Source organism: Octopus sinensis, unplaced genomic scaffold, assembly GCF_006345805.1.
Source record: "Octopus sinensis unplaced genomic scaffold, ASM634580v1 Contig18746, whole genome shotgun sequence".
In the NCBI taxonomy this organism is placed as follows: domain Eukaryota; kingdom Metazoa; phylum Mollusca; class Cephalopoda; order Octopoda; family Octopodidae; genus Octopus; species Octopus sinensis.
Window position 1 is genome coordinate 182,597 of NW_021835993.1, and position 17,527 is coordinate 200,123.

Genomic DNA, 17,527 nt, shown 5'->3' on the forward strand with positions numbered 1-17,527 from the left:
CTGAAAATACTTGTAGTTTCGAGAATTCACATAATTGATCCATTTGTCTGATGAGAAGGATAAATGTAGCATTTCTGGACCTCAACACAGTGCATTACTTCTACGAAGTAACATAAGTGAATTAACAACTGAATTTCAGACGAGGAGTAGCCAATGTCCAGAAACTATCAATCTGAAATCATTGGAAAACTATTTTGGTTGGTTAGAAAGTAACTAAATCGGTGTTTATAAGGAATTTCCATCGTCTGAAGTGAATAAGGAACTGGCCGACACTTTTGTGGAGTTAGTTTTGAAATCTGCCAGAGTTCTCAGAAGTCATCGAAGAAAGACGGAGATTGTGGGGACAAATGAAGCAAAAGTGTCAAAAAGGATTTGTAGTTTGACTTTTCCGTATTTGAGTGAATATAGTCGAATTACGACAAAAAAATAGTCGAATTACAAATTTCTTCTTGTTGCCTTGCAAATTCTTCTGACAAATCCTTCACGGATCCTTCCAAAGCTCACAGCAAAAGAGTGGACTCACTGGAATTATGGTGCTGGCGCAAACTTTTGAACATAAATCGGTACGACAAAGTGTCAAATGTCGTTGTTCTCGAAAGGATTAAACCTACACTGTCGCTTGTGGCGAAAGTTTGGAAGAAACAATTATCATATTTGGGGCACGTGCTTCGGGAGAATGGTATAGGAAAAGAAATCCTGCTGTCTTCGTTCGCTGGAAAAAGGAAACAGGGTAGACCGAAACTAAACTGGACATCTGAAGTAGTGAAACTTACTGGACATCATTTGTCGGAAATAGCAGAGCTGGTGGGGGATAGAGTTTCGTGGAGGGACCTGTCTTACAGAATCGCCAATGGCCGGAATGGCTGAATATGGCTTAACTTTAACTTTATAGTCGAATTAATACGGTCGATTTACACTCACTAATGGTTGATTAAATTATGATTATAAACCAACAGCCCCTCACAGTGAAATGCGTAAAGAAATCGCCATTTGTATAGCTGATTCGTATCTTTCGTTAAATATTTTGCTGAACAGCCTGATGACCTACTGGGTTGAAACCAATAATAGCGAGAACTACGGAATGTACATGCAAGGAATATATTCGTCGAATTATTTTAGAAATGAACGACCAAACATACTTTTTCGAACAATTTCCAAATGAGACGTGGAGAAGTTGCGTCGGCACGATGAATTGGATGAATGTGACCAATCTGGGCCTCTCAATTTCCACTTTTGCTTTGATGTTCGGAAATAAATTCCCAGCTGTGGTGTTCGTCGGGCATATAATCTGCGGTCGTAGAGTACAGTTGATAAATAGATATTGTGAACATATTAGCCGGAGGAGTGTTCGTCCGAAATGGAATAGTCGAGTACTGTCATCAGTTGTGGAGTACAACCAAGATACCTGTAGTCTGTACCATCCGGGAAGGGCTTTCATACCACATTGGATTGTCCTTTCTCCACATTTTGTACTGCGCAATAGTCATGTTCCACTATACTTGCAAAAGACCTCACAAAGGATGAAAACGCCCCTAATCACCATTTTAACTGAAATTGTGTTCATTTCCCACATGTAACGCCACAATTCATAAAATTAAACGATATCGGTAAGATAGTCTCACACACAACGTAATATTCCTAACGAGCAACAACAAAACATAGCCAAAATGATAACGGAAATTAATTTATGTCGACTAAATCTGCCTGCGAGGACTACTGGGGTCATAAGCAATCAAAACTTACTCTGCACGACCATAACTTGCATTCCTCCTACGAATATATCAAATACACAGAGAATACACATATCCCCCATCACTGCAATTAAACAACAACCACCAACCGACTTGGCGAATCACGGACTTTCCTCTCACTTCGGTCATACCATCTACAATAGAGAACTTGAATAACCTGAAATCACCACGGAACTGCCTCTCTGCTGATCTAAGACACACCAATTCATTATTTAGGAAGGAAACGCTAATATGGCACAGCAGACAACCTCCACCCCCCACAGTCGCGAGCAAAGTGTCCCCGATTGCCACAATTATAACACCGCATGTCCAATCCGGGCTTCCCCCTCCCCTTCGTCCGCGGTTTGGCCACAGTCACTCGAATTCGACTCGACTTGATGACTCTGCACATATTCAGACAATACTCACGCCCCGTCCAGACTGATCATTGCTTCCGTCGCGTCCTCGTCCGTCCGGAAAATGACGAATCCAAAACACGGAGGGGACTTGGCCACCCAAACGTCTTCCACATCTCCGTACACTTTGAAGGCAGTTATTAAATCCTTTTCTGTTATTTCCGGGCCGAGGTCGCCGATGTGGAGACGGTTTTGCGGATCTTCCTGAGGGAGGTCCTGAAACCGTTCCTTGCTGGTCGAACGACTGCGATTTGTCCGTCTTCGTCCGCTCTCTTCGTACCAGACTGGGGAACACCCGTGCTTTCGGGTTGAATTAGACTTGGATTGCTGAGGAGATACAGGGGGTGACATTATCACTAATATGTTGTGTAATTAGACCACCTTCATCCACCATGACAAAATGTTTCTTGGATATTTAAATTAATTTATTAATTAACAAAATTAAGTATCAATGTTTAAAATAATTGTTTTATAAAATCTCCACCCAGATTCTGTAGGCATCTCCAGCGTTTCCGACCGTCTTGAAGACTCCCCTTACCTTCTTAAACCATCGCATCGAAGCCAATTACTGTATTTTAAATGGTGAATTTATAAACGAGCAGTTGCCTAGAAACGTAATCAAGCCAAGACGACATGGCTACAGAATCCTACGACACAGATCTGGAGAACATGAACGGTACACTTTTTGTTACATTTTAGGCAGCCAGTCTGAGGAGGGCAGAGAGGAAATGGAACCCGAGGGAGAGGAGGAAGAAGACGTATGACTGTACTCTGACTGATAGACTGAGGCCGTCCCTCTGTCCCCCTCCATTCTGGGAGAGGGCCTTTCCCTCATCAACAAAGTGTCCGACGGGTTCGCCCATGCCTATGTCCGCTTGTCACTCAGAGAGAGGTCACCCACTCACTGACTTGTAGGAGTCTGAATAACTTGGAGGGCATTCAGGGGTTCATCCACCTTCGATTCGTCGACCTTTCGAATAACTACATCAAAAGTCTGCAGCCGTTAGAGAATCTGACCACTCTGCTTGTCCTCAACTGCGACAACAACAAAATCACATCCATCGATCTGCCACCACTCCAATTCCTGCAAATCCTCAGTCTCAGCAACAACAGAATCAAGTCGACAGAGGGACTGAACTTCCCCCTCTTAGAACAACTAATACTCAACGGTAGCTCGTCGAATGTAGTCCAGACAACGACATCACGGAGATTAGAGGACTGGACCCCACCATTTTCTCGAGTCTCCACTCCCTCGAACTGAGAGGAAACAAAATTGCATCGACCGGAGGAATCAATCTCCCGAACTTGAGGAATCTGTACTTGGTATTTGAAGGGTTCCAATGTAGGCTGCCAACAGACTGACTGACCTGACCGACGTGGATTGTCTTTCCAGTTTGCAGACCCTCCATCTGAGGGACAACAGTCAACTGAGCAACTTGAATGGATTGTCGGGGTCACTCTCTTCTCTCCATACCCTCAATTTGCGGTTTGCTCGAATGTTCATGTCAGATCGACTGACGTGTCCACTTTCGCAGAAATAGTCAAATTGGAACAGCTTAGAGCACTAAAAAAACTAACGCTTAGCGGTACCCCAAACTTGTTTATTTTCAGAGACCCCAATCGCAAGCGAGCCTACTTACCGTGCGGAAGTCCTCTCCTACATCAAGAGTCTTGCGACGTTGGACAAAGACAATATAACCGAGGACGAGGTTTTGGAAGCCCAGGAAATCAGGAATCTGAGAATGGAGGAGGACGCTCTCTCAGAAGTCATAATATTTCTTTATTTAGTTAGACCGAGCCACCTAAGGACATTGAGGCATGACACATTCTCAAATCAAACTAACACGTTTTAAAGTAATAAAATTAGTTCAGTTGAGGAGAGTCCCCTTTTGAAGAAAGGAAACGTTCTCCTTCAATTAGTAGTGGCCCACACTTGGTCATAAACAGGTCAATTAATTAGTCTTTTGATGAGACAAATCAAAGCATTTGTTTACACTTGTATTATATTGTTCAGATTAAGGTTATTTATGATTGTTCTAATTATTCGAGTTGTTCTTAGAATTAATTTGAATTGACGTTAATTTATTTGTTGGAATAATATATAATGACTCATAAAAATGGATCAGCTAATAAAATTAATGCAAATTCCATTAATTATACATTTTAATTATGTGTCGATCTTTGTAATTACAATTTGAGATTTGCTGTAGGTCAGGTGATAAAGAGACCATTTTCTGGCACATTGGTTTCGTGACATTGTGAATTTATCGCCCAATTATGGTTGTCTAGCAATACCCAAAACAATGCCCGAATTTTATAATATCAAGGAATCGAGCCGTCAATCAGTCTGCTTCCGCAAACCGCATGGGAGTTACTGAATATTGGTTTATGGTTTCGATTTGGCAAAAGCAACCCTCATTTGAGGAGAGAAGCGGAAGGCATCAATTCATGATTAATTGGAAACATTTCAAAGAAAACTCGCATTGTCGTGCTGTCAATACATTGCCATTGGCGTTAATTGCGTTTCTCGCTTTCGAATAAGCACTCTGCGCGTTCGCGTGATTTGAATATTGTTTTTTCTTCCTCTCATGTGGTATATCTTTCTCCTCTGTCCTGGTTTCTCTACGGCAGTCCTAGTCTACTCCGTCCGGGAGGAGTTGCCAGTCGGCACCGTCATAGGCAATGTCTTTGAGGATCTTCGACTCGAAAATTCAGAATCTAGCCAATTAACATATGGAATATTCGAGAACTCTGCGGCAGGAGATCTTTTTGAAATCGACAAAACTGGCAATTTGATTACACTGGAAAGAATCGACCGGGAAGGAGTTTGTTCAGGATCTGCTGACGAATGTTTTGTTTTTCTTAGAGTTCTCATCGGTTTTTCGAATGGCAGGACCAACATTGCCGATTTAAAGGTGAAGATAACGGATATAAACGACAACAACCCGACTTTCGACCCTCCCTCCCTTACTGTTGATGTCCTAGAGTCGTCTAATATTGGGGAATTGATCCCAATCAAGTCCGCTGAGGATCGTGACTCCAAAGAATATGGAATCACGGAGTACAGAATTCTGAACAAATCAGAAATTCCATTTTCTCTGAAAAAGAGGGAAACTCATTTATATTTGGAGTTGTTGCAGAAACTTGACCGTGAATCTCATCAGTCTTACTTTTTCGAAATTGTCGCCCAGGACAGTGGAGGGCAAGTGGGAGTGTTGAACGTGACGGTTAATATTTTGGACGAGAATGACAATGTCCCCACTTTTGTCCGCCAGATTTTCACGTTTTATGTTTCGGAAAACGCGCCTGTGGGGTATGTCGTAGGCCGAGTCGAGGCCACGGACCCCGATGAAGGAATAAACGCACTCATTCACTACAAAGTCGACTCTCGTGCCAACCCGAAAGTTGCAAAATTTTTCCAAGTCGATCAAAACTCTGGGAAGGTGATTTTATCGGCAAGACTCGACTACGAGAAGATAAACTACTTTGAATTTCCAGTGGTGGCCTACAATCCTACGAAAAGTGGGATGCAGGCCACAGCATACATTTCTGTGTTCGTGGTCGATTTCAACGACAACAAGCCCCAGATTACCCTTCTTGGGAGCAGCACTCTTTCTGTCGCAGAAAATAGTCCAGATGGGACTGTTATCGGGAATTTGTTTGTTTCGGATGCCGACTCTGACTCAAATGGGCAATTCGAATGCACCGTCAACGACAATCGATTTAAACTAGCAACTTCAAGATCTGGAGGACTCTTGCTTATAAAACGTGGCACTTTAGACAGAGAAGAGTCGGATAAAATCGAAATGTTAATAATTTGTCAAGACAAAGGTGTACCTACTTTATTCTCTTCTGAAAAGCTTGTGATTGAAATATTGGACTCGAACGACAATCCGCCAGTATTTGAACAAGCCTCTTATACTTGCTACGTAATCGAAAATGCAATTATTCAAAATGCAATTCTCAATGTAAAGGCGACAGACATTGATGCAGGAGTAAATGGAGAAATCAAATATTTTCTGAAGAATGGGACTCAATTCGGTTTTTCGATTGACCCAGACAGCGGGGATGTCTATCTCGGAACAAGTCTCGATCGGGAGTCACAGTCTTCCTACAGTCTAGAGGTGGTAGCAGTCGACGGAGGAGTGCCGCAGTTGTCTGCCTCCGTCATTCTACAAGTGTGGGTGGTTGATCAAAATGATTCGCCACCCGAGTTCGAAAGGCGCGAGTACTATTTCCGCGTCTTGAAAAATACACCAATCGGAGAGAAAATTGGCTCAATATTTGCATTGGATCCTGATTTGAATTCCCAGACCGAATATTCGATTGATTCTGCTTACTTCCAAGTGGACAAAAACACAGGAACTATTTATTTGAACAGGCCTCTCCGCAAGGCCTTCTCACATGAAGCAACAATAATTGCGAAGGACGTCGACAAACCCAATTTGATGGACACTGCCAAAATCGTAGTAAATGTGTTCGAAGAGAATCCTCCCGAAATACTGTTTCCCAATTCCCAGCAAAATCATTTTCCCCTGAACTGTCGTGCCTCGGTCGGCACCCAAATATTTCGAATTACAATACGTGACCCGATTCTGGGCCCACTTACTTATGAAATTGACGAACCTGAATATTTTTCAGTAAACAAAACAGGTTCAGTCAGGCTGGCAAAAAGTCTGGACTTTGTGGGTGCTGTCGAATTCTCCATTAAAGTGACCGACAGTGGAATTCCTCCGCTATTCTCTATAACCAATGCAACTGTCCAAGTTATGTGCGAGACGCCATTTCTCTCCACAAATTCACTCAACCTGATGGCGGGGATCCTCACGATTATTGTTTTCGGAATGGTGATTCTCGTCCTTGTGTTTTTACGGAAAAATGCGATTAACAAAAAACCCAGTGAAATGACGAGTTTCCTTGCCACTCAAACTCCGCAATTTCCAGTTGTCAGACTGCAAATATTTTAGATTTTGATTGACAACGGGGATGTCGGAAGAAACCAAAAAACCAAACTAAATTTGCCCAAAAAATCGGAAATAGGTATTTGCTCATTTTAGTTTCATGCAACACCTGATTTATGTCCCAATTAGTTATAGTGCATTAATAATGTGTATTTCATGTTTGGCAGATCTTCAACTGGAGTCGTGGACCAGGAAAAAGGGAGAAATTTTAAAATCTGTGATCGTTTAATTTGAAAATCATTTTATTTTGAAATTAATAAAATCGATGGCGATAGGGCTTTAATGCAATGAGTTGATACGTGTTTGTTTATATTCAGTGTTTGTTATCACAAATAACTGGATACATAAATAAACCCCATCCTTATATTGGGACTTGCTGTTATTTTGCGTAACTACTCAGATTTACCTTTTCGTGATACAAAAAACCGGACTCCAACTTTTGTAATATTTTTTGTAATTGAATTTATTAATATTTCACTAAAGTCTAAAAACAATTATTTAAAAAATAATACTTAATAAAATAAATGACTAAATAATGAAGTTGTGTTTTGTGTCTTCCTTATTATCGAATAATAAAATTGTGTTTTTTAATTTAAACATTTCAGACCAATTTACGACATCGTTGTTTTAGCCAAAAAAGCAACAGAGCTACGGTTTTCTCAGGATTGTTAACCAAAAGAAACTTATCCGTGGGAATCATTTGTGGAACACTCGGAATTGTGTGGGCCTACAACGATGTTATTCAAAATTATATTAATTCTGACTATTTGAACAACACCCCGCTTGCAAAACTCCCCATTAACAAATCAATCGACAAAAGTGGACTTCTCCACGAAAAAACTCAGGAAATATCACGTGAGGAGCTCAATTCAGTGAGTCTGAGTATATCCGAGGCCGAGGATTCAGTGGCCTGCCTCGATGACCACAACGAAGCCTACAAAAACATTCTCATGGACGATCCAAATATCAAGGATTTGGTGAGAGTTTTGAGGAATCGTCGATCTGCCATGACTGAGGCAGCGGGGAAACTCAAAGCTGCCAGGTCCAGTCACATATTTTGTTGTAGGATTTGCTGTGCCAATTACTCGACCAATGGGGAGAAATGTGGGGGAGTTGATATTTCGGGACTCCAAGACAAACTGGCCACCATTCAGCAGTCGGTCTCCCCTTTCAATTTTATTTTAGTTTGTGAAAATAAGGTCAGATGGGATTGAGTTGGAAAACAAGTTATCGCAAAAGTCGAGGGAATATTTGTGTTCTGTCATAAATGGGAGTCATCCAGACTCTTCTCTTGTGGAAGAGGCCCTCCAATTAATGTTGAGTCTGCAAATCCAACAATCCACCGATGGCTGCACTGTGGAGTCCAGACTGGCCAGCAAATTAGCAAAAGACGCCAGAAATCTAAAAAACGAGCGAGACAAGTCACTAAGAAGAGTGAATGAACGGGAGGTGGAGTGTTTCAGTCAAAGAAGGAAGGAATTGACCGAACAAGCAGATTTCGCGTTCAGAAAGGATTTGAGAGAAATGAAAGAGGAGATAGAAAGTTCAGCCAATGCACAACTGCCCATAACTCTACAAAGAGAAGAAATCACTCTGAGGAAATCAGGGGAGGTGTATTTACAGGATCGGGCGTCTGAACGGGATGAGTTGTGTAAAAATGAATTGAATGGGAGAGAAAGCCTATTGGACGGGAGGCATCTCTCATGGCAGGTGATGAGGCAGTTTTGTTATACCAGAGAGGGCTCGAATGAGAGGTGAGACAATTGACTGGCTCAAATTGACGGGGATATGCAGCAGGGCTATTAGGGGGTTGCACTTTGATAGTGAGGTCTATGAATTGGTCCACTTGGGTTTGATATTGCAGGCACTCGAGGAAATGGTTAATGCAACGTCGGACGTCCCTTTTGCCGACACTGTTCTGAGGTCGATTGGGCCAGAACTGCACACTTATAAAGAGGTGGAGGAAAGGTAGTTCGTGTGGAGTAAACTTGTAGTTTCTGGGCCAAGAGTAGAGCTAGTTGGAGAGTTGCTTCACTAAATACGAGATTTGGGTTTTTTGAGTATATGATGGGGGTGGTGGAGTCATTCATTGTGGTGGAGTATATCACGGATGTGGAAAATGTAAGGGAAGGGGACATGTATGGGCATCTGGCATGTGCTAGAGAGTGCATGAGGAGGGGAGATATTGCGAGTGCAGTCAGGATATCAGGAAATATGATAGGGGAGGCTGGGTTTGTCATGGCTCCTTGGGTTGAGCAGGCTGTTAAGTTTCTGGAGAGGAAGCAAGCACTGACTAATATTAATGCATATGCTCGAATGTGTGTGCTGAGTACTGTTGATTGATATATTTTATTCCTTTCTTTTAATATACTAATTCTCCATGACCCACTCTGAAAACAGTCGAACACGGCTTAAATCAAATCTCACGGAGATAAGAGGTGGAAATTAAATGCACAATAACTTAAAATGATCAAATCTAGCATTTAAAATTGTAAAATCTATAACTTGAAATAATGATCAATCACAGCCCGCTGTGTATTGAGTGGTACCTTCCGCGTAACACGGGTCGACATTGACTCTACTTTTTTGTGTCTTTGATAATTCCGTCAAATCACTTGCTAAATTTTTTTTAATTATCTTAAGTTGAATGTGTCAAGACATTCTGCCAGCACTCTTTTTGCATTTCCATATTGCAAATAATTTTATCTTCAAATCTTTCAATTTTTTCGGATTTTGCAATAATTTAGTCTTCATCATCGACCAATCATGCTTAATCGGATATCGATGCTTATTGGCACCGATCGTGTCAAGCGTATAATTTTCTGTTAGGAATCTTTTTTGGCCATCCTAGGCCCAGTAGATTGCGTAGTTGTTTTCTGTGAAACGTGTCCATTTTATGTAATGTACATTGCAGAGGTTAAAACTCTCCGGTACATCATGTTCTCACTATCACCAAGTAATGATCCTAATTTCTTTTTTTTCCTCCAATTTTCATCAATATATTTCGATTCCTTTGCGATTCTTACATGTTCAGTCTTTTCTTGATTAACGTGCAAACACCATCTCTCAAATTCGTTTGGAATTTTCTTCAAAACAGATGCAAGTCCCTGATCATTTTCTGGCACAAAGTCTATGTCGTCTGCATATACAATTTCCATCGGCATCGATCCTTCTTACTTTGTTCTGAGATCTCTCAGTGCTGTCTTCGGTTATACTATTAATAGAACCGGAGATAGGGTTCCCCTGAGGTGTTCCAATTGTTGTTTCGATAGGATTTGATAACTCGGTTGTTTAATTTTTTAATTGCCAAGTCAGTTTCCTTTGGGGATATTGCTAAGTTCAGACTTCTTGGTGATTTGTCAAACGGTTCAAGGGTCGAGGTATCATTCTTGTTTAAAAGGCCTGAAAAATATTCGTCAATAATCCCAGTTTTTTCTTTATTATCCAATACATTTCTTCCTTGACTGTCGTGTACACTCCTTTCTTAGGTTGCACTCCTCTCTGCAAAAGGCGAGCAGCACGAAACATTTTCGTTCCGTATCTCATCCTCTCAATTTCACTGACACTTTCATGTATTTTTCTGACATAAATTTCCTTCTTCCTTTTTTGATCTTCCTGACAGCACAACTCCTTTCTCTTCGTAGCACGTTATAAGTATCAGGATCTGTGGTAGATTCCATTTTGAGTCTTATTTTCTTCTGTTTATCGGATAAAAGTTCAATTTCCTTATCGAATACTCCTTTGAATCCGGACGGTTTTTTTCCCAAGCACATATTTTCTTTATTCCTTCAGCCACTGAATCCCAAACCACTGCAGGGGGATTTTCCATATTTACGTTCATAATTTCTTTCTTAATTGCCATACAATAATTTTCGCGAGTCTTCTCACATAAACATAATTGTTCCACCATAAAACGGTTTGTACTGATTTTTTTCTTTTGAACTCCATCTATTCCAAAGTATCTTTTCATTCTGAATCTTACAACAAGCAGTTTATAATTTGCCCACCTGAGATCAAAACACCCGAATCTGTGTCTTGCACGCTCAACCCATCAGAAGATGAAATCAACTTCTCAATTCAATCTTTTGGCAAAAGCACCTGCGGCGGACTTGATGGCCTCCGCCCGGGGCACATCAAGAACTTCACCTCTCCCTCAACTGGCGAGGCAGGCAACTCTCTGATATCCGCTATAGCCGCTCTAATCGGCAAGATACTGAACGGGGATATCCCGCCGGATTGGACAGAGGGGACGGCAAACGCCCGGATGGGATAACTACCTCCCCATTCCGCTCACCTCATGCTTCATGAAAAACCTGGTACGGGGATCTTGCAAGGTGATTTCCTATTGCCCCAAATTATTTGTTTAGTAAGTAGACATAATTATTCTCGGAATTCAACCGTTAAAAAAGATAGCTAAACTAATTAATGGCCTCGCGAGACACCCGGCCAGGCTAGCGAATGGCGAAGCCGTTCCCTCGGATCACAGCAATCGACAGACGTTCCAGGAGCCCATGTAGCGGGTAAAGTTAACCCAATCGGCATGGTTGTAGTCGTATGGGGACTGCTTTTCTGAAAGTGGATTTGACTTGGACTTGACTATTGACTATGGTCCCTCTCTAAGTCGTAGATTACCTTCGATTAGTCAATGACACCAGGTTAGCAGAGCAAAGAGTCAGGTCGGGAAAAGTAAGTTTGTCCTTTCTCTTGTGTAGGGTTCTTGTGTTCAAAGACAGATTGATAAGAATGACGAGGTTATCAAGTTGCTCAAGCAGGGACTTTCCTCTCGAGTCAAGTGTTTGTGACTTAAGCCACTGCGGGTGCTTTGCATTCAGGTTCCCGCAAATAAGAAAGTTTTAAGCTTGTCAACCGGGAGGAAATCTGAGTAAAACTTTTCGGGCATAATCCAATTGGTGGAATGTACATATTGCAAATAAGTAAATTTCCAACTAGAGTAGGTATGGTAATTGCAGAAGCCTCCAGGCATCCGTTTCGGTTAAGTTTAGCGTTAATGAATGCGGAACTTTCCTGGTAGTTGATATCCTTCTTAATGAGAGTCATAAGACCGGTTCCGCATTCATAAGACTTGTCAGAAAAATTACCAGCATCGTTAAAAGTATCGAAGAAACCTCTTACGCAGACCATTTACATTGTTTTTAGGCTTTAATATTTGTTTTAATATTTTAACTAAAATTTTGCGAGCTTTCTCTCATCATCTTAGGCTCTAAAAATGTCTTTGTTCATTAAGCATGTTATTCCCTCTCAGTTTTGGCGGGTACATTGGTCAAGAGATATATGATTCCTGCTTCCGTTTAAAATTTCAAATAACACCAAACATTAAACAAAAAAATAAAGAACATCCAGAAGCTCCAGAAAACAAATTTCTCGGTGCGCTCTCTGACAAAAAGAAAGCACCAAAACCAATGACGCAATCGACAATACAACTTGAATGTTTAATCATATCCCTTCTTACCAATAAAAATCCTGAAAATGGAAATTTTATTTAATAGATATATCTACTCAATCTCGGAGGGTTTCTGATTTAAAAAACACCCACTCAGTGTGAGAGCCGAGAGGAAGAGAATCCCCGATCCAATATAAAAAGTAGTGGTCACTCCGATAGACTCGACAGATTTGCCTAAAATAAGACAAAGCATCCACCAAATCCAATAATCCCCAAAATGTAGCCAATCCCCTTGATAAACATGTGAATTGTCAAGGCGGGTGTGAGTTTCCTTATTCCAAGCACATTGCAGAATATCAGGGAAGGGTTGTAGAAAATTGCACCTAGCAATGACCATTTGAAAGTCAAACCATAGCAAAGTCCATACGCCAAACAGACGAGGACCATTGCAGGCAAAGACCCTCTCAGAATGGGCATGAGGAGTAGACTAACAAATATCAAGTAGAATGCCGCCCGGTTATATGAAAACACGTCTACTAATTTCCCGACTATGAAGCCACTGACAAGTCTGGAAACCATTCCACCGATGCCTCAAGGTAATAATGAGATAATTACCCATAACCGATATGAGGATATCCCCGTGTTTGCAGGTATCGTTTGTAAGCTGAATCATAAATAAATAAGGTATCAAAACGACAAAGAACATGATAAAAGAGGCCACGTAGAATCGCACAATAAAATTTGAATTCCAAATGGACCTGTCAAAAAACATATCAGTCCTAGGACGGTTATGGATGACATCATCCAAAGAGGGAATATTGATAAGACTGCGTATATCATGTTCGTTGTGAATAACTCCCATTTCCTGTAAACTTTGTCGACTTGCAACGTGAAAAAGTTCCAATTTGTTAAAAGGACTCAACACAATTCGTTTAATCCACTTCACTAATAGTTTTTTGGCCTTTTCTGTCACGCACTCAGAAACATTCTTTTGGACAAATTTTGTTCTAAACAAATCGCCTTCACTTGCACTGATTAATGACTTGTCCGCCACTTTGTTCTCCATCAGGCGAATGAGTCGACTTAACAGTTCTGGGAAGTTGTTGCTGTCTCGCCGTATTGCTCTTATTTTGCTGTACGTACTTCCCTCACATGTGGTAGAGATGGCAGTAAGACAAGAAATGTTTCCATGAGAATATTCCGGCCTTTCCATCTTTTTCTGACAAGTCGTCAGTCCGCTTATGATCTTGTCGGCAATCGATTTGGTAGGTTTAGCGAGGAATGGGTGACTGGGAATGTCTCCGAGTGACCAGTGGTATGTCCTACTCTATTTAACTAAAATTCACGTTTGATGTTGAAATGAATTTTCTGTTTCCAGACTTTCAATTGAAGAGGAGACCAATTTTATTGACTGGTGAGGGGAGAGAATTTCGAGCTGTTTTGCTTGTTCGGGTAGAGAGAGTGGTTTCATTGCGAGAGAGGCAGGAATAGAGAGTGTTACCAGTGCTGCCACTATGAGAAGAGTGCCAGTCCAGTTATATTTGTGAAGAGCACTCGATAGGAGGACAGGGAAGACACTCGAACCAAAACTAGACCCCATGCTCGAAAGTCCCAAAGCTATTGGTCTCCGTCGATCAAAATAGAAGCCCACCATGACCTGGGCACTGAGTGATAGTGTGCAGAAAGCAATCCCTAACATTTATAAGCATGGCCTCACCCGGAAATATTCCTAGAGTGAAAAACAGGACGACAATATTTGATACAAAATATGAAGAAATAAAGGCCGCAGACGCAAGAACTGCAGATAGTAAGCAGATCGGCCGCACTCCGAAACGGTCGAGAAGAAATCCAATCAAAGGTCCTGGTATAGGGGGTTGGATCGAACCTGAGGCGTATGTGAGGGAGTACATAATCGAAATAATCAAGGATACTGTTGAAAGAGACACATCGAAGGTGGTTTTAATTTTTGGAATTAATACTCCAATTCCACCGAGAATTCCGTCCACAATCGTATTGAAAATGAATGCTGCGGACACAATCACCCATCCCCACCCTCCGTCAGGTGGAAGGGGAAGAGATACCATATTTGCTATAAGTTCCCGTTCTAATTGAAATTCTTCTGGAAACTGCAGCTGTCCAATTTCATCGAACGTGTCTTCCATGATAAATAACAAGAATCGGCTTGCGGCATTATTAAAAAATTGCATTATTTCAACGTAAAATGGTCGACCGCAAACACGCATGTCCAAGCACGGTCATTGATTAGATAATGAAAGTCGGACCGAAACATCGCTTCCAGACGCCTGCCACTTCGTACAATCGCCGTGGAGACGAGCGGCGTGATTGGGCCTCAGGAAAAGATGATTTTTCGTCGATCGTGAAGCACATTGGAAAGAAAACCAATGACTCTCGGGAAACCTGAAGTTCTTGTTAGCTCCCCTCGAGACACTTTTTAGTCTGAGACACATCTTCGTAAGTAAAGATTATTTATCACAAGTTCTCCGAAATTTAAAAGAATTCAGACATGGTCCATCGTATTAAGACTCTCAGTGGTCATGTTGAAGCGTCTGAAGAGACAATTAGCTTGAATCCTCCTGATCCTCGCATGTGATCGAAAAAATAAAGGCATCATTTTTTGTTATGAGCAGGAGATAGACTTTTTACCTGCTTTCTTTTTTCGCAGTGCTGATCATATTTTGGAAATTGAAAACTTTTAGCTGATCAAAACTCCAGTCACGTTCTTGTTATTGCCAAAATTAAAAATGCTTCAGGACTAAAAAAACTTTGATAGCATCCTACAAGCATCAGAACAGATCATGGTTGTTGAGAAGACCTAGAGGGAGAATTACCCATTCAGGTTCCAAAACTTCAAAAAATGATGTTTGGTGAAATGACGGTAGGTAAATATCCTGTTGAAACAGTTTGTCTAATGAAAAATACAGTGATTGCTACGGAAAATGATTTTAACTATGAAAAATTCTTTTACAAAGACGTAGCGCGTCGCGTTTTTAAAGATATTTTTTTTTAGGTTTCTATTGCGGCTGTTAAGACAGCTTATACGGAACATGGAAAAGCAGTCATTGCTTTAACAACAATTAAGTTCACAGCATGTGTGAGGTTCGCTTTGGTCGTAAGATGCCAATTATTTCCATTACTCCAGAAGAAAGCACCTATCACCAATTGACTTTTTGTTGAGTACCTGTTCATACTCCTGTTGAAAGTGTAAAACAAAGAATGGCTATAGCAATTTGCTTTGCTCTGCAATATAGAATTCTTCACTACGAAGATCTTATCGTTGTCACTTTTGACAATCCTTTTAGTGTAAGCGGAACTACCGATATGATACTTGTTGATAAAATTGGAGATGTCCTGGTCCTGGGATTGTTACTAAGAATAGTCTTAGAAGAATTCCGAGAGGCGGCTGGAAATTTATTGCAAGCAAGTACAACGAACGATACTCAAAGAACATAAACTTATCTGATGTCAAGAAACTGATGATTCCAAAGAAGGCCGATAAAGCTAGAACGATCACCCAAAAGCAAGAAAACGTAGCACATTTGAACGTGGAAATTTCTAAATTCAAAGCTTGTCTTGAGGATTTAAATATACAAATTGAGAAAGTGAAAGGTATTCCAAGAGAGTCTCGGAAACTAACTCCTAAGATACAGAGGAAATTCATTAAACTGGAAATAATCCAAGTGCTAAATTCGGCATTTATTATATTATTAAGTCTACTCCCCATAGAAGCATCGAGAAGATTTCGCAATCACCGTATCTGTCCTTAACTTATAAAATTAGGACTAATTCTAACTGAGTTGAAGCTACGGAAAAAAATGGGAATCACTTTCAAGGTCGAGGTCGAGAAATGCCACAAATACGATCTATTGGCAGGGGAGATGTCCATTCTTTACGACGCTCAAGTGAAAATAATTTCACTGATTTTGACTTGGGACGGGCTCGTTTCCAAGTTTTTTAAGAACTACATTGAAAAGTTGGCTATCGAAGACGGAACTCAAACTTATATACAGTCAGTTGTGTTGAAGAAAATACTGGAGAGCATGATTGTTGAGCACAGGCACGGGATCAGAATCACTGTTGAGGAGATAATGGATGTTATTTATTTATTTATTAAATCACCAAGACCACGGTAAAAACCGAACAAACGTCACGTGATCTTGATGCACTCAACCAGGGACCTCATCCTTATGTTAAAAATAATTTATATATTTTCTTATTAGTAATTATAAATTGAAAATCCAGTTAAGTATTCATTTGTTTTTATATAAAATTCCTCGGATTTTCTTGTTTTTATTGAGCGGATTAAAACTTAGATTAAAATATTTGTAATTACCTTCTATGAAAATGATGATAAGAAGCGAAACAGCAACCGATGAGCCCAAAAATATATAAAAATCTACAATTTCATTTAATTAAACAGACATTTAATTTCTACTTTATTTTTTTTCTGTGGTGTTTTCATTGAATCTGGATCCGTTATCTCTAGTGAACTAATATTTTGTTTCCATTCCATCAGTTCTGATCCGATTCTGTATAAGGCGATTTCACCATCTTCGTTCTCAGGAAGATATTCTCCATGTCTCTCGAAGGATTTATTTATATAATAAATTTCCGTTGGTCCGTTAGGTAGTTTGAATTCTAAGGATAGATAAATTTCTTCTAATTTCGAATTCCATAATTCTATAGAAACGGGATCTAATTATGAGTATAGAAATGTATCACAATCTTCGATTTCTTTACAAAGTGCGTAGTCGTCGATATAAATACAGACACGAGCCAACCTGAAATCATAGTCCATTGTTTCCACGTAGAAATTAAAAAAATTGTTTTGATAGTAGACAATTTCGAGTTTTTTTAGAACATAAGGAAAAACTATTTTTAATCTTGTATAAAATACCAAAATATAACTTGGCGTAATTTACAGATATCCAATATCTGAACACAAAATTATCAGCTTCTTCAATTTTGACTGTATTACTAGGACACACATATGCATATTCA

General features: G+C 40.4%; 2 protein-coding genes across 2 annotated transcripts; one reads left to right on the top strand and one right to left on the bottom strand.

The window, feature by feature from the left end:
• Positions 1-2,779: 2,779 nt before the first annotated feature.
• Positions 2,780-9,522, top strand: LOC115231636 (protocadherin-7-like). The gene is made up of 4 exons (XM_029801613.1): positions 2,780-2,822; positions 4,778-7,092; positions 7,713-8,084; positions 9,508-9,522. The coding sequence occupies exons 1-4, from the start codon at positions 2,780-2,782 to the stop codon at positions 9,520-9,522; spliced, it is 2,745 nt and encodes a 914-aa protein (XP_029657473.1).
• Positions 9,523-12,602: 3,080 nt separating this feature from the next.
• On the bottom strand, positions 12,603-14,670 carry LOC118761934 (monocarboxylate transporter 11-like). The gene is made up of 2 exons (XM_036500132.1): positions 14,226-14,670; positions 12,603-13,098 (listed from the first exon to the last, which is right to left on the bottom strand). Exons 1-2 carry the CDS (start codon positions 14,668-14,670, stop codon positions 12,743-12,745), a joined length of 801 nt encoding a protein of 266 aa, XP_036356025.1. The 3' UTR covers positions 12,603-12,742.
• Between the last annotated feature and the right edge of the window lie 2,857 nt (positions 14,671-17,527).

Excerpts from the sequence above, each read along its gene's own strand:
- LOC115231636 (XM_029801613.1), top strand. The coding sequence starts at position 2,780 with ATGGCTACAGAATCCTACGACACAGATCTGGAGAACATGAACG. Across the intron at positions 2,823-4,777 it reads AGATCTGGAGAACATGAACG|TCCTAGTCTACTCCGTCCGG; the intron begins GTACACTTTTTG and ends TCTCTACGGCAG. Across the intron at positions 7,093-7,712 it reads AAACTCCGCAATTTCCAGTT|ACCAATTTACGACATCGTTG; the intron begins GTCAGACTGCAA and ends TAAACATTTCAG.
- LOC118761934 (XM_036500132.1), bottom strand. The coding sequence starts at position 14,670 with ATGGAAGACACGTTCGATGAAATTGGACAGCTGCAGTTTCCAGAAGAA. Across the intron at positions 13,099-14,225 it reads CACTCTAGGAATATTTCCGG|GCATCGGTGGAATGGTTTCC; the intron begins GTGAGGCCATGC and ends TATTACCTTGAG.